The following is a 17,720-nucleotide window of genomic DNA, read 5'->3' as shown; positions in this document are numbered from 1 at the left end:
AATCAAAAGCTCCATCACTGGCTCATGCCACTAAGACACTGCTACTCAGAGGCTAAGGCTGTAGGGAAGGGCTGGGTTCAGCTTCTGGGCAACCTAAACAGTCTGGAGGTGGTGACATGCACCAGTAGTCTTCACTGCCTGGGACAAGAGGATCTCAGTTTGGAAAGACCCTGTCAAAAATCAGTCTCTCAGGATCAGCAGATGACATCACATTTAATGTTGCTGGACTCCCATGTAGCTAACTATGGTTCGGATCCCAGACCTGGCAGCTTGAAACTCACGCTGGGTGTGTGTGCATACGTGCCCAAAATCCTGAGAGGAGAATGGAGGAGAAGGGATTGCAGTGTGGGCATTTTCCATGGGGATGAGTTCTCACTTTCTGTCTCTCTCTGTCTCTGACAAGCACACACACCCTATAGCAAAAATCTCTCTCAAAAAAAAAAAAATCAGTCTCTCTCTCCCTCTTGCTTATCCCCCCATAAACAATCAAACTTGGTGGATTTTTCATTTTTTTTTCCAAAAAGAACAATAGCAGAAGTGCCCACTACTGACAGAAAGGCACTAATGGCCTCCAGCAGAGACCATCCTCTGCTCATTCAAAGCTCTGGTTCCTCTCTGAAATGTGGTGCTTTGCTCAGAAAAACAAGCTCTTATAAACTCAAAACACACCCTCAATAAACATGCTGAAAATTTAAATGTGTACAATAAAAAAATGCAGCCTGTAAGTACAGTCCTGTTGTGTCGCAGTCTTAACCAGTATTTATTAAACTCATATTTTATTTGAATTGTGTACTACATGCACTAGAGAGACAAAAGAAGTCAGGAAAATGGTTCTTACTCTTCTAGTGGGGAGGCAAGATAAACAGAGTCTGGAAACATGCAAGAAATAGCAGCTAATATAAATAAACCACAGATTTGCTGGTGCCTGGGCTACCTTGGTGCTGAGGAATGTAGGTGGAGGGACAGCACACTGCAGGTTGAGACTGGTGAGGGCCTGATGGCTGTGGGTGGGACTGAGCGATGAGGGCAAGAGAATGCCATGGGATCTGTAGCAAAAATGTGCAGATCCTAGGGGCCTTCTGGGGAAACATGGGATGAATAGTGGGATTATGTTACTTATTTTTAAATAGATATTTTTGCTATAGGGTGCATATGCTCCCTGGAGAGACAGAGAGGGAGAAAGAGAGAAATCGCCCTCCAGAGGGGTGAGCCATGCTGCAGTCCCTTCTCTTCTTGGGATCTTGGGCGTGCGCACACACATATACGACATGAGTTTTAAGCCACTGCATCTGGGACTCAAACCACAGTCCATCTTGTGGGAATCCAGCACCCCAACCACTATGCCAACTGTTGGCCTCTGGACCTCGTTATTTTTAAGATAACTGGCTAGGTGAGGAAATTGGCCTCCGAGTTCAAGAGCTCAGTGATATCTTTGGGAGTTAGATCAATACTTAAAACATGTGCTTGTCAACCATGTGCCACTTTCACTTGTGGCATAGCAGGGAAGCAGTACCTGAACCAGTCACTCACCTTGAGTTCCTAAAGAAACTAAGTTTCCATTTAAAGCAAAAGGAAGCCTTAAAGTAATTTGTGGGTGTGATGCTGTCTTTTCTTGTAAGAGAGGGGAAAAATCAAAAACCTATGCTTCCTGATTGTTGTCAGTCCTGGGTCTAGAAGATCTCGTAGGCAGGAAAACAACCCTAAAAACATCTACATCCTCACATTCAAATAGAAAGCCTACCTGGAAAAATAACAGGGTAAAAACTGGTAAATTGATAGGTGGAAACAATTAGCTGATGAGAAAGACATTTGTTTGACTGTTGACTGTTTCTAATATGCAGCTGACCTGTGTTTCTGCCCATTCCCCCTAGAATCCACATTTCGGTGCAGATCCCACACCAGGATGGAATGCTGCCACTCATCTCCACCATGCCGTTGCACAACCTGCATTTTCTGTTATCAGAGTCCATCTACAGACACCAGCATGTCTGCTCCAATTTAGTCACCACCCACGACCTGAGAGGCATCTCAGGTGAGGCACGGGCTATGGGCTAGCCTTCTCACGCCAGCCCCGCGCCGTGACTGTCAGGAGGCAGCTGAGTGAGGAGATCTCTGCCTTTCTGGTCCTCAAAATCTGCATATTCATAGTATTTCTTTCTAGCAAACTTCCAAACATCGTAGTACAGACAATAAAGTGAACAGGGAAAAAGACAAGGACTTTGTTGTCAAATTGACTTGGACTTAAATCCTTACTCCACTACCTGTACAATTAAACAAAAATAGCTTATCTCTATTTGCTTATCTCTAACAGGACGACAGCTATTACTACCAATGAGGATTAAATGCCTTGACATTTTTTTTTTCTTTTTTTGGAGAGGTTTTTAACTGTTGGCCTCTGGACCTCGTTATTTTTAAGATAACTGGCTAGGTGAGGAAATTGGCCTCCGAGTTCAAGAGCTCAGTGATATCTTTGGGAGTTAGATCAATACTTAAAACATGTGCTTGTCAACCATGTGCCACTTTCACTTGTGGCATAGCAGGGAAGCAGTACCTGAACCAGTCACTCACCTTGAGTTCCTAAAGAAACTAAGTTTCCATTTAAAGCAAAAGGAAGCCTTAAAGTAATTTGTGGGTGTGATGCTGTCTTTTCTTGTAAGAGGGGGGAAAAATCAAAAACCTATGCTTCCTGATTGTTGTCAGTCCTGGGTCTAGAAGATCTCGTAGGCAGGAAAACAACCCTAAAAATATCTACATCCTCACATTCAAATAGAAAGCCTACCTGGAAAAATAACAGGGTAAAAACTGGTAAATTGATAGGTGGAAACAATTAGCTGATGAGAAAGACATTTGTTTGACTGTTGACTGTTTCTAATATGCAGCTGACCTGTGTTTCTGCCCATTCCCCCTAGAATCCACATTTCGGTGCAGATCCCACACCAGGATGGAATGCTGCCACTCATCTCCACCATGCCGTTGCACAACCTGCATTTTCTGTTATCAGAGTCCATCTACAGACACCAGCATGTCTGCTCCAATTTAGTCACCACCCACGACCTGAGAGGCATCTCAGGTGAGGCACGGGCTATGGGCTAGCCTTCTCACGCCAGCCCCGCGCCGTGACTGTCAGGAGGCAGCTGAGTGAGGAGATCTCTGCCTTTCTGGTCCTCAAAATCTGCATATTCATAGTATTTCTTTCTAGCAAACTTCCAAACATCGTAGTACAGACAATAAAGTGAACAGGGAAAAAGACAAGGACTTTGTTGTCAAATTGACTTGGACTTAAATCCTTACTCCACTACCTGTACAATTAAACAAAAATAGCTTATCTCTATTTGCTTATCTCTAACAGGACGACAGCTATTACTACCAATGAGGATTAAATGCCTTGACATTTTTTTTTTCTTTTTTTGGAGAGGTTTTTGCTATAGGGCGCGTGTGCTCACCAGACAGACAGAGAGAGACAGAGAGGCAGAAAGCGAGAAATCACCCCCCAGGGGGGATGACCACGCCACAGTCCCTTCTCCTCCATTCTCCTCTCAGGATCTTGGGCATGCACACACACGCACCTGGCATGAGTTTAAGCCACCGGGTCCAGGACTCGAACCGCGGTCAACTACGTGGGAGTCCAGCAACATAGCCATTACGCTAACTGCTGGTCTCAAATGCCTTGACATTTTTAAAGCACTGACCAATGGTAAACTTCAGTTAGTTCCTTTCCCCTGTGGTCAACATATTTGAATCTCACAAATCCCGTGAGAGTCTCAAGTTTAGAAAGCTGATATACAGATGGCAGATGTCATCGTAGTCCATTATTGCATTGCTAACATAACTACCTGAGGCTGGATGATTTGTAAGGAAACAGATTTATTGACTCACAATTCTGGTGGCTGGCAAATCCACGGCATCACAAGTCAGTGGAAAGCAGACCTTTGAGCAAAGTGGAACGGAGTCTGTATCCATGTGAGTGATGTCTGCTGGACTCATTCTCCTTTCCTTATATTCACACCAGAACTGAACCGTGGGCCCCACCCTAACGACTTTACCACACCCAATGGCCCTGCCCACCCCAGAACACCATGAAGGGATTACATTTTCACTGAATACCTTTACAAGATAGCCAAATCCCGACACACAAACTTTTGGAAAACATCCATCCAGTCACTGCCCACCAAAGTGAAATTCTGAAACATGAACCACAGGTGACGAACCATTATCTAAATCATAACAAATGTTATAAGATGGGTTTTTTTCCCAGGAGCAGGTGCTAAACTGGAGTTTGGGGTGTGAGGTGTATATCAGGGGACCTCACCTGTTAAAGAGAAGCTGGGGAGCAGAATTGGGCAGAGGAAGAAGTCTCACTGCCGTGTAGGGTGGGGAGCTCTGGAGAGACTTGACTTGCTTCCGACCAAAATGGCCAGACCTTTGCAGCCCACCGACTGGGTCACTAGAGGTGGTCTGTCCCAGCAAGATCGTGACCCTGGCTGAGCTGCCCTGCGGCTGACAGAGGCCTGAGGGTTCCCAGCCGAGCCAGTGCATCTCCGTGCTGTGTGCACCACGGTGGACCTTTGACTGTATGCAGAACCTGTCCATTTCCATTGACCTTCACAAGCATACATTAAATGCGTATTTCCTCCCTTCACCACCGATGAATCATTTAACAGTGTTTTTGCAGACAGAAATGCATTCATGTGCGCTTCCATATACGTTAAGCATCACTTTTGGTGGTGAAGGTCTTTATACAGTGGAAATTGGTTGAGTGTAAATTATTAAATCATTGAGTCACATGGAAGTTGAATTGGTCCACATAGAAGCTAGTGAAAGAAACACACTGTGTTTAAAGACTGAAACTTTGCACCTCCTCCAGTACTTAAAAACAAATTCAAGACATGTTCACTGAGTACCTAGTCCTGTTGAAGCAGGGGGCTGATTGCTTGTGTCAAGTCTTCTTAGAAATGCACTCTTTAAAATCCATAGTCTATGGGACCAGCAGTGGTGTAATGGCTATGTCGCTGGACTCCCATGTAGTCTAATACAATCTGAGTCCCAGACACAGTAGCTTAAACTCACACCGGGCACATGTGAGTGTGTGCCCAAGATCCCAAGAGGAAAATGGAGGAGAAGGGATTGTGGTGTGGCCATCCCCCCTGGGAGGTGATTTCTCACTTTCTGTCTCTCTATCTCTGTCTTTCTGTCAAGTGCACACAACTTATAGAAAAAAAAACTCTCAAAAAAAATCCATAGTCTACAAACAAAATGTGGTCCTTATTTTATAAAATTGTATCTGTATTTAGTTCTCTGCTGCATAAAGGTTTTTCTTAATTTAAAACCGTTCACTTGCTTGGCAGCATTTGATTCAGTAATTTTTGCCTGCAGCAGGTGAGGTTTAGTCAAGCATCATTAGTGAGCTGTTTACTCATTAACACAAAATTAAGACATTTTTTCCAACAGTTCAGAAACCATAGGAGGGGAGAGAGGTAGTCAGATGTTAGTTTTCTGGTGTGCCACAGAAGCTTTTTTAAAAATTAGTCTTCAAAAATCTTAATTTGTCTCTATCAGGTGGTGTGGGGTTAATGCACAGAGAAGGGAATTTGGCATGGCTAACCTCCCCGGGATGTGATTTCTCACTTTCCTGCTTTCTCTGTCTCTATCTCTCTGGCAAGCATACTTGCCCTATGGCAAAAAATAATATATATATATTATATATTATATATATAAAATAATTTATCTGCGAATGATCCATACAGGAAATCTGTTTTTTAGGGCTGATTATGAAACACGGCAAGCTCAGATTCGCCAGGTGTGACAGGCAAAGCCACCATGTGTTCTTTTCCAAGTTCTGTCTCCTTTGTCCCTGCCATCATTCGTTTGCCTGTTCTTCCCATGGCTGCAGGCTCTTAGAGGAGGAGTCCTCTGTTCAACACTTGGCACCAGGCATTCCCCATCCCTTTACAAGCTCCCGGTCCAGTCTTAGTGTCGTTGGGAGCCCCAGTCTGTTCTGTTCAGGGAGCCTCTCTGATGGACAGAGAACTCTCTCAGTGTCGACAGGATTGCCCCTCCTCCCCCAGCTTCTGGGCATCTGCAGACTCAGTTACTTTCTTTGTTCCTCCCCTCCTTGCAGAGGCAGGGTTCCTGGATGACATGGTCCATGACAGCGCTGCCCTGGGCCCTGGCTATGACCGCCCCTTCCAATTTGACCCCAGCGTGCGGGAGCCAAAGACCATCCAACTCTACAAACACCTGAACCTGAAGAGCTGCGTGTGGACCTTTGATGCCTATTATGACATGACCGAGCTGATTGACGTCTGTGGGGGTTCTGTCACTGCTGACTTCCAGGTGGGTGCCTAGGAGGTTGTCTGGAGGCTGTGCTGACTTGGGACTGGGCCCAACCTTCTTCTTTTCTGAAGCACTTCAGTTAACACTTTGCATCCAGAGCTGGTCAAGTCCACTAAGCGAGACTTTTTTTTTCTTTTTTAAGAGAGATTTTTGCTATAGGGCACATGCACTCACTGGAGAGACAGAGACAGACAGACAGAAAGTAAGAAATCACCCCAAGGAGGAATGGCCATGCCACAGTCCCTTCTTCTCTATTCCCCTCCTGGGATAGGGGGCATGAACGTACACGCACCCGGCATGAGTTTTAATCCACCAGGTCCTGGACTAGAACTGCAGTTGACTATGTGGGAGTCTAGCGACATGACCATTATGCCATCTCCTGGCTCCCTAGGAAACCTCTTTATAAGTCCCTCAAGCAAGGTCTTAGCATTGTGACAAGAGAAAGCCCCTAAAGTCCTCTAAAGCATGTAAATGTGGGGGAGAAATTACTGTCTGGAAGAATCACTTACGTAAACACCCAATGTTTACTTCTCTGGGTGATTTTCATCTTGGAATGTATTTTGGAGAGCCAAAAAGATTGACATTTGATGGTAGGGTAATTATTATGGAGAAGCATTCTCTTCTGCACCTGGGAAATGAGTTGGAATGGCAGGCGGGGCACACCGTCTTTCAGAAATAAGAGCACTGTTGTCCGAAGGACTGCAGAGACATAATTGCTTAAGGCTCTTTGATTTCATATCTATTCCAAATGGACAGCTCCTATAAAAATACACTTTCTAAAATCATCACCAGCCCAAGCTCTGTGGTACAGTTGGTAACATTCTGGACCATAAAGCTAGAAGCCACGTATTGATGGCAGTTCAAGTCCCTAGTCTAATCAGCCTGAAACAGGCCAATGTGCATGTGCCCAGGATCTTGGCAAGTTAGAAAACTCGAGGAAGAGGATCGAGGATCGTGGTGTAACCAGGCTCTATGGGGGTAGAGATCGAGCTCTTCTCTTTCTCTCATTCTCACGTGCGTTCATTTCAAGTCATGTATAACCCCACTGACGGTGGGAACTTGTAGAGGGACTTAGAGTTCTCATTTTAGGGGAAGTATCTTTGATTAAAATCTGTTTCATTTCTCTTTGTGATGCCTCTCATTTGGTTTCCTCTCATTTCATATACACTACTGCCCTCTGCTGAATACTCGTACGGTATTCTTAGGTTTGGTTCCTGTTTCTGTGATTGCACAATCTACAGTCACTTCAAAAAATGCAAAACTACGTGATTTATTTCTCTCTTGGTCCCTCAAAAAGTATGCTCTCTACTCTGTGGGATTTTACTTCAGTTATATTTTTGGATATTTTTGTTCAGAATATGCTTGATAACTGCAAAGACAAGGATTTATTACGTATGACCCACATCGTAAACCAACACAGGAAAAATATATGCTCAGAAGAAGTATGTTGTTGTCTGTTTTGTTGTTGTTGCTTTTAAGTTTTTGCTTTAAGACACATGCTCTCTCCAGAAAGAGAAAGAGAGGGAAAGTGAGAAATCACTCCCCAGAGAGAATGGTCATGCCGCAATCCCTTCTCCTCCATTCTCTTCTTGGGGTTTTGGATACACACACACACACACACACACACACACACACACACTCACACCTGGCATGTTTTTCAAGTTGCCGGTTCTGGGACTTAAACCACAGAGTTAGGTATATGGGATCTAGCATCTTCACCACCATACCACCTTCTGGCCCTGTTGTCTGTTTCTTTAAAAATAAGTGAAGCCACTAATAAGTGGCAGAAATAAGAAACAAATTAGAACCAAGCTCAGGTTCATATCTTTCTTTATGGAGCATCAACAGACTTGCATGAGATAAAAACCTCTCTGAAGAACCTCATCTGAGATCGTGACTAATAATCTCAACATGGGAAAGTACCTAGTGCAGTATCTGGCATAAAATAAGTATGCAGTAAATATTTGTCAGGGGCTTTGTTTTCTTTTTATAAGTGTATAAGCAACATTATGGGGGCAAAAGGAAAATAAATAGAAACCAAAAAAAAAAAAGAAAAACTAATTTTGCCAAGAATTTATTGAGGTTATAAATCAATAATTGTGAGATGGAGCAAGTATATTTAACAAAATCTGTATGTTAAGGGACAGAAGATGATGTGAAGTCCAGAGGAGGTTTGGAATTTTTCTGAAGAAAACAGAATAAGGATGACAAAAAGGGACTTTTTTTTGGAGAGGTTTTGGCTATAGGGTGGATGCGCTCATAAGAAGGACAAAGAGAGACAGAGAGACAGAAAGCAAGAAATCACCCCCCCGGGGGGGATGGTCACCCCTTCTCCTCCACTCTCTTGGGATCTTGGGCATGCACGCACACACACTTGGCATGAGTTTAAGCCACTGGGTCTGGGACTCAAACCATGGTCAACTACTTGGGAGTCCAGTGACATAGCCATTACGCCAACTGCCAGTCCCCAAAAAGGGATTTTTTAAGTCACTATGGAATTAGTTTTCTTTTTAAAAAGTTGGCATCAATTTTTAAATCCCTAGCAACTTTGAATATGAAAAAACACCTAATAAAAATAAAATGTTTGATATCTTAAATGTCGATAAAACAACAAGTTCTTTTTCCGTAATTATGGATAAATACTTTACACTATTTTCAAGCAGAAAATGATATAAGCCCCATAGTATATTATAGTATTTCCTATGCCAAAATCAAATCGCCTTCAACTAGGCTTATGTATGTCTGTCTATTTGTTTCAAAAGAAGTATGTTTAAGGAATAAAATATTTTTTAAGATTCAGAAAGAATAAATAAACCAACCCCCTTCACATACATATACACCATTAGCTTTTCCACAAAAGCTTCTGTTAATATTTTGTTACCTTTCCATCCAGTTTCTGTTCACTGTGTAATAAAATAAGAATTATTGAGCCCGATCAATGTCAGTGACAGGAACCCCTTAGAGTTACTGTTCTCTGGGAAGGATGATGTGCTGCCTTTTCAAGGTCATCTCACTGAAGCATCGCAGGGACAGGATGTTATTGAAGTATACAATGTCCTCCGAGCTGCCTATTGGAGAGCTTCTCAGAGGTGACGTTGACATCCAAAACCCTTGACCTTTGTTCCTGGAGCAGAAGGGTCAGGCGCTGTTCATCCCCGGGGGCCAGACATGGGCCTCTTCCAATAAGGTTAATTCAGCCTTTCCTACCAGTCCCTGGCCAACAGTCAGCTGAGGGAGAGGCTCCCAGATCCCCCACATTTCAAATTTCAGCCAAGAGTTCTAGCAGCTGAAGAATGGGAGAAAAGCTCATTCTCACTTTTTGAAAGTGTTTTTGAACAAGTGTCACATCCTCCGGAACACCTTCTTAGATCACCCTATCTAAAAATGCATGCTGGTGGGACCAGCAGTTAGCACAATGGCTATGTCGCTGAACTCCCATGTAGTCGACCGCAGTTGGAGTCCCAGACCTGGTGGCTTAAAATTCATGACGGGCGCGTGTGCGTATGTGCCCAAGAATGAAGGAGAAGGGATTGCAGTGTGGCATATGTGCCCAAGAATGGAGGAGAAGGGATTGCAGCGTGGCCATCCCCCCTGGGGGGGGTGATTTCTCACTTTCTGTCTCTCTGTCTCTTTCTGGCAAGCACACTCACTCTGTAGCAAAAAAAACCTCTCAAAAAAAGCATGCTGGCTACTTCTTACCTCCTTATTTACTTTAATTTCTGAAAAACAAAGAGCAGACAAAGGCTCCTAATTAATCATTACTGAATGGATGAGTGTCTAAATGTGTGAATGAAATCAAACCAAGATGTGAGCATCGCAGGCCCATCATCCCGGGAAAGAACTAACTCTGTTCGCACACCATGCCCTTGGCAGGTGCGAGACTCGGCTCAGTCATTCTTGACAGTGCACGTGCCCCTGTACGTGTCCTACATCTACGTCACGGCCCCCCGCGGCTGGGCCTCCTTGGAGCACCACACCGAGATGGAGTTTTCCTTCTTCTATGACACCGTTCTCTGGAGGACAGGTATGCACGCTGACATCCGAAATATCCCTACCTTATACTGGAGCAAGACGAAAAGGAAAAACCAGTAGTGACTTGTACCAGTAGCTGCATCCCAAGTCCTATTGTCCTGCAGACAGCCAGAGGAGGGTCACTTCAAATCTGCAGCGTGTACGGTCTGCAGTTCCTGAAAAAGAACCAAATCCACAGATGCTGGCGTTGAAAGGCCTCAGCCCAGACAGCCAGAGCCAGAGTAGAGAGAATGGCAGGTGATAGATGGGTCCTATCTGCCCAGTGATGATTCAGAGGCATGTGGGGTTTGGAAGTATAATCATGTTTGTTTCCTCCTAGTTAAAAATGGAGTGATTCATGTTGCTTCAGAAGCAAGAGCGTGTTTAAATCAGATGCATGGACGTGGGAAAATACATCAGGTGTCCTGCTTTATTCATTTGACACGGTGTTTGCTCTTTCATCACACTCTCAGAAGTAGGAATCTTAGCCTAGCAGAAGTGGCACAGGTGGCGGGGTACCACTGTGCAATACTGAAGTCATATCAGAAGGCCCCAAGTTCAGATCCTGGTCAGCCTGAACATACCAGGCACTCCTCAATGTTAGCTGGTTGTAGGTGGAGGGATGAGGGTCTTAGTGTGGTGAGACTCTGTTAAAGGAACGTGTGTATTTAAATATGTCTCTCTCTCATGAGAGAAATAAATAAACTTAAAAAAAAAAAAGAGGGGATTTTTTTTTTTTTAACCTTTGGAACCTCACAAACTGTAATACTAATTTTTTTTTTTTTAGAGGTTTTTGCTATAGGGCGCGTGCTCTCGTCAGACAGACAGAGACAGACAGAAAGCGAGAAATCACCCCCTAGGGGGGATGGCCACACCGCAATCCCTTCTCTATTCTCCTCTTGGGCACGCAGCCACACGCCCCAGGTGTGAGTTTAAGCTACTGGGCCCGGGTCACAAACGGCGGCTGACTACGTGGGAGTCCAGCGACATAGCCATTACATTAACTGCTGGTCCCTATAATGCTAAATTTTGAAAATGATCTCCCTAAGGCTTGTCTCCATTCCTACCCTCTTTGAGAGTGGCCCCAGCAACTGGACTGAAGGCAGTTCCTCAGCTGGGAGCACACACCCCACTCCTACCCCATGCCCCCCAGCTTCTCCCACTGATTCTTTCCTTCATTCATTCCAGTGAGTCTCAGTTATTTCTGTTGTACTTTGCTTATTTTCTACCCATCAGAATGGGTATAGATGTCCCTTTAAACTCTCTGATTCTTTCCTTCATTCACTCCAGTTAGTCTCGGTTATTTCTGTTGTACTTTGCTTATTTTCTACCATTTTCAGTGTCTTATACATCAAACATTATCCACAACCCCTCTCCTTTACTTCTTTTTTTAGAGAGAGAATTTTGCCATAGGGTACATGTGTTCACCAGCGAGACAGAAAACAAGAAGTCACCCCTTGGGGGGATGGCCTTGCTGCAATCCCTTCTCCACATTCTCCTCTTGGGATTTTGGGCATGCATGCGCACCTGGCGTGAGTTTCAAGCTAACAGGTTTGAGACTTAAACCATGGTTGGCCATGTGGGAGTCCAGTGATGTAACCACTGCGCCATCTGGTGGTCGCCGCTCACTTATTTCTACTGCTTCCCTCCCTTTTTTCCCTTTCTGGGGATGTGCTTTATCTGACACAGAGACACAGAAAAGCTACAGGAATTTTCTTTAGACAGGGCTTCATATCTAACTATTGAAAGTAGTCCTTTCTGCTATTAAATGGCTTAAGCTCAAATCATTTATTTGCTTTATATTTCTCATAGGAAGGGAAGTTAAGGAAGTTTACCCACCCTGGGTCAATTCAAGTTTTGGTTTCTGGTTCATTTTGTCTTTCAAACTTTTTTTTTCTCCTCCTTTGATTACCCTTTAGTCTTTGATCATTCTGACCTCACTGGGATCATGACTGCACTCACCTTTATTAAAGTCACGCTTACTCACGGTATGCCATGTATAGCCGGCCTTCCGAGACGAGCTTCCCTTCAGTTCTCCATTGGCTTGAGTACTAAATGTAGCCACCAGAACTTTGTTTAGGGCTAAGTCCTGGAAGGTATCCTGGAAGGAAGAGAAAGTGCAGTATGAAGCAAGGGTGGACTATGTGAAAACATAATAATATGTTTTTTAAGAACCATTTTGTTTCTGAACTATGGGTATCTGTACCGAGTGGTCCTAACAAGTATGTAAAGTCTGTGTCAAAGACAGCACACCTATAAAAAGGGGCCAAGGGGAATGAGCTGTCACACCATTGTAATTGGCAAATGTGTCTATGGAGTTGGTGCTCATGTGAATATAGAAAGTTTCTGCTAAGTTACCGTTGAATAGGTGTACAGCTCTAGTTAGAGATGGCCCTGGGAACTACCTGTAGGTCACTGCCTGGGGGGGTCCCCCCATGCCCTAACTTGGGAGCTTTGTGTGTTGTTGCCTCCCCAGGAATCCAGACGGACAGCGTGCTCTCCGCAAGGCTTCAGATAATAAGGATCTACATTCGAGAGGACGGCCGTCTCGTCATTGAATTCAAGACCCATGCCAAATTCAGAGGTAATGCCAGTGCTGCTTTTCCCCAGCTTTGTATAACACACGTGGTAAGCACACAGAAAAGTTGAAAAAAGAGAAAAATAAAAAGCAAAGTCAAAAACTGTTTTTGTTTTTGTGTTTTGTTTTGTTTTTGAGAGAGATTTTTGCTTTAGGACTCATGTGCTTGTCAGAGAGACGGAAAGCAAGAAATCAGCCCCCGGGGGGATTCTCCTCTCAGGATCTTGGGCACACACATACACACACACACACACACACACACACGCCCAGCATGAATTTTAAGCTGCCAGGTCTGGGATTCAAACCAAGGTCAACTACATGGGAGTCCAGCGATGTAACCATTATGCCATCTGCTGGTCCCAGACAATTGTTAACATTTGACTATGTATATGTACATATACACGCATAGATACCTTTTGTTTTGTTTTGATTTGTTTTGTTTTTGGATCACATCATTTACAAACAAGTTGCAGCCCTCATGTCCTGCTTTCCTAAATACTTCAGTAGACCTCTCCTAAGAACAAGGCCATTCTTTTGTGATACCATTATCATGTCCAAGGTATCCAGCCCCTATTCATATTTCCTCTACTGTCCCACACTTGGCTTTTCCACTGTTTCCATGTTTATTTATATTATTTTATGTCTCTTTGTATAAAAGGAAAGAGGATCCCATCATGATTTGTATGTTACATGTGGGTTGTTGTAGCTCTTTTCATTTCTTTTAATCTAGAATAGTCTCCCCTACTTTTGTTTATCCATAACATTGTATCACTGCAGTTTTAAAGAGTGGTGTTGTCTTGCCCAGTACTCATTACTTTTTTAAATGATGTTTACAATTGTTTCCCTCCACCAAACATTTGGATAGCCCCAAATGTGATTTTTATCCAACATTGATACTTTTATACAAACATCTGAGACCTGAGACCTTTATATCTGCAAGAAATATGTTGGGTATAATTCAGAGCTAAGAGACTAGCATAGCTGTTATTTCACTAGACTCCCATATGGCTAACCGCGGTTCGAGTCCTGGACCCAAGATCCCAGGAAGAGAAAGGGGGAGAAGGGATTGCAGCATGGCCGTCCCCTGGGAAGGGGGTAATTTCTTACTTTCCCTCTCACTGTCTCTGATTCTCTCTCTCCAGCAAGTGCACACGCCCTAAGGCAAAAACCTCTTCAAAAAAAAAAAAAAAAAGAATTGAGATCTAAGTATATGCCATGCACCACTGTTTCCACAAAACATATTTGTATGGTTTATAAGTTTCTATAACCATAGGGACCATCACAAGTAGGATCACAAGCCGGTAGGCAATGCCGTGCTTTTCCAACCAGTGTAGAGTATAGTCTAAGGGCCACAAGGGTATAACCTTAGTTGTTTGATAGAAGAACATTAATTCAGTTCTTAGACTTTTATAGGGCTTTCACTGCAAGTACAATAAAACCCACAAATAAGAGTGTGTTTACCCTTGAAATAGGTCAGTTTGTGATGGAGCACCACACTCTCCCAGATGTGAAATCTTTCATCCTGACTCCAGACCACCTAGGAGGCATTGAATTCGACCTGCAGCTATTGTGGAGTGCTCAGACTTTTGATTCTCCCTATCAACTCTGGAGAGCCACAAGCTCCTATAACAGGTAAATACAGGGACGGAGACTTCCATAGGTAGATCTGAAAGGTCTTCGGTTTCTTTCATCATGTTGGACATAGGACTTTTCTTTGAAGGCTAGATTTCTATTTTCTAAAGGGGATAGATAGAAACAAACTCTTAAAAAATAGAGACAGAAATAAATTGAACTCAGATCAATTTCTGATTCTTAAACCAGAAAATACTCACATTTACTCCTAGAATAAATCCTGGGGACAGGGCTGTGCACGCATCACTTCCATTCATTGGCTGCACTCAGTCACTGCATGCCTACCCATAAATACTCAAAAAGGAAGCTGGAAAATGTGTCCAACTAAAATGCAGTTTAATAAAGCAGTTTTGTTTCCATCATTACAACCAGTGCAAAATCTAGGCTCTCTGGTACGTAGGTCTAGATGACACCCTTGATGGTCTTACAAATAGCTAACAAGATTGTCTATTATCTACAAGATCCCATATCCAATACAGAGGTAGAAGAGCAATTGGATAAGGCTGTCTCCAGTGGTTAAGCAGTGGAAGCCAACTCCCACATGGTCAACCAGGGTTCAAGTCCCAGCCCCAGCAACTTGTAAAAACATGCCGGGTATGCATGTGCCCGAGATCCAGATGGGATGGAAAATAGAAGGAAAAAGTGATTATGGCATGACCAGCCTCACCCCTAGGGGGCCATTTTGTCTTTTTGCTAGAGGGCATAGGCTTCTCCAGAGAGAGACAAAGAAACAGAGTAGGAGAAAACACCCCCCCCACCCCCAGTGGGGCATGGCCATGCCATAGTCTTTTCTCCTCCATTTCTCCATCCTGTCAGGATTCTGGGAAGGTGTGCTCATGTGCCCAGCATGTTTTTCAAGCTTCAGGAGCCAGGATTGAACTGCAGTTAGCCTGTGGGGGCCTTCTCCCTTGGAGGATGAGAGGGGGGTCTTTCTTGCTTTCTCTCTCTCTCTCTCTCTCTTTCTCTCTTCTCTCACATGTACTTTCTAGCATTTAAAAAAAATGGGGGGGGGGAGTTGGGTAATACAACAGAATATCCTATTTGTAAAAGGAAAGAACAGAAAAAACAGAATTTGCACCAGCCAGAGGCACAACTCTTAAGATGCTGGACCCTCAAGAGAAGGTCCCAGGTTCACATCCCAAAGCTTCCCTGTACAGGCAGGACACATGCCCATGACTTAAGCTTACTGAATCTGGGGGCAGTTCATGGAATAAACCCCTTGGGGTGCGCTCGCGCTCTCTCTCTCTCTCTCTCTCTCTCTCTCTCTCTCTCGGGAGCTACAAATAAACTGGAAAATGAATTAAAACTACCATGAAAAGAATAAGAGGGCAAGCAGGAATCTCATAATTATTACTATCCCCACTTTATAGATCAAAAATAAGAGCTATGCTTAACATGAAAATCTTCTTCCAGTTTATAGGAAAATAGCAAATCAACTTAAGAATAATTTTCAAAAATATTTCCTTAACTATGAAAGTTTGATTTTATTTGTTATTGTCTAGTGATTCTTTTGAAATCAATATTTAGAAAACTTCAAAGACCGTAGTTTCTAGACCCTCATGAGATGATTCATGTGCATTGCCCAGTTTATAGACAGAGAACTTGTCCTCCTTTAAGTCCTCTACTGACCCCTGATGCCCACCCATTTGCACACTCCTGGCATAGCTCACAAGGCCCAGACCCACCCCTTAGCCTCAGCTAAGCCTAGCCTTCTGACTACATTAACTCCCTCACTGATCCCCGAACCCACCAGCCCATCCATACCTCCATGTCTTTGTAATTCCTTTCCTCGTGCAAACCTGCAACTGTTCTGAGACCCAGCTCACATCCTGACCCCTCTGGGACAGCTTCCAGACAGTGCTGGAAGTCCTCTCCTCCTGCTTCCCACTCGGTTCCAGTTTCTGTAATGCAGCTCATTGTCTGATGGTCTGTTTGCTAGTCTCAGTTTTTCAGGAGGTTGTGAGCTTCCCCTTGATGGAAGGCATGTCTGTCGGAATCCCTAGCACCCCAGGTTTTAGCACGTGGTGGTTCCTGAATAAGCCTCCTTTAGGAGTTTACCTTTTTGGTAAGGAGTTCAAAACATAGGTAAATGGCGGGAACCAGCAGTTAGCGTAATGGCTATGTCGCTGGACTCCCACGTAGTCGACCGTGGTTCGTGTCCCGGACCCGGTGGCTTAAAACTCACGCCGGGCGCGTGTGCGTGCGTGCCCAAGATCCCGAGAGGAGAATGGAGGAGAAGGGATTGCAGCGTGACCATCCCCCCTGGGGGGCGATTTCTCGCTTTCTGTCTCTATGTCTCTCTCTGTCTGTCTGGCGAACGCACGCGCCCTACAGTGAAAATCTCTCCAAAAAAAAAAAAAAATAGGTAAATGGCAAAACGAAAACCACCACCAAGCGTTCTGTGCCGGGTGTGCTGTGAGAGGTGCAGAACATTGAGGCCACAGCTGACCAGAGAGAAAGGTGCCCAGCGGAGGCTGGGAGCTATACAAGGCTTCCTGGGTGGTGGGTGTCCTGTTAGGACGTGGGAAATATTTAGATTTTACAGAACAAGTGGGAAGAACTACAGGATTAGAGAGGAGACATGCATCTAAGACTGTTTGAGCTCTGCAGGCTTAGGGAGGAAATTGATGCAGATAGTATTTGGGAATGGGGGAAAACAGGACTGAAAGGAACCAGTGAGTGGTGTGGTGAGTAAGGCACTGGAGTCCCACATGGTCAACCATGGTCTCAGTCCTGGACCTGCAGCTTGAAAATCACAAAAAATAAAAAGATAGATAAATAAATGTTTTAAAATTTTTGAAAAAAAAAAAAAAGACTGAGGGTTTGGGAGACCATAGAATTTATGCTATATTCATTTAACAGGTATTTATTGATCTTTTACTATGTGTCAGAGAAGGTCTCAGCACTTTGAATACATCAGTAAACAAAACAGAGATCCCTGATCATAGGACTTAGAGTAAAGTAAGGAGACACAAGATAACAGACTCAAGAGTAGACTCCGTCTAAGGCGATGAGTGCTATGGAATAGCGGAAGGTCTAGAGCAGAGTAAGAGGGGACATTATTTTAATTAGGCCTTCCCAGTGTACTTCACCAGAAGGTACACCTGAGCAAAGACTCGAAGGAACTGGGGGAGCTGGCTATGCAGACACGTGGGGAACAAGGTCC

At 44.1% G+C, this 17,720-nt stretch overlaps 1 protein-coding gene across 1 annotated transcript in view; it reads left to right on the top strand.

Moving 5' to 3' along the window:
* FRAS1 (Fraser extracellular matrix complex subunit 1) overlaps positions 1-17,720 on the top strand; it is a 321,939-nt gene that overhangs the window by 288,047 nt on the left and 16,172 nt on the right. Inside the window, 5 exon segments of the mRNA XM_027773018.1 lie at positions 1,872-2,032; positions 6,119-6,333; positions 10,207-10,357; positions 12,821-12,928; positions 14,395-14,554. Of these exon segments, the coding sequence (XP_027628819.1) occupies positions 1,872-2,032; positions 6,119-6,333; positions 10,207-10,357; positions 12,821-12,928; positions 14,395-14,554 (795 nt within the window).

Source organism: Tupaia chinensis, unplaced genomic scaffold, assembly GCF_000334495.1.
Source record: "Tupaia chinensis unplaced genomic scaffold, TupChi_1.0 Scaffold000318_1, whole genome shotgun sequence".
NCBI classification, from domain to species: Eukaryota; Metazoa; Chordata; class Mammalia; order Scandentia; family Tupaiidae; genus Tupaia; species Tupaia belangeri.
Note: the sequence above shows the minus strand (reverse complement) of the source record. Positions and strands in the feature narration are given on the sequence as shown.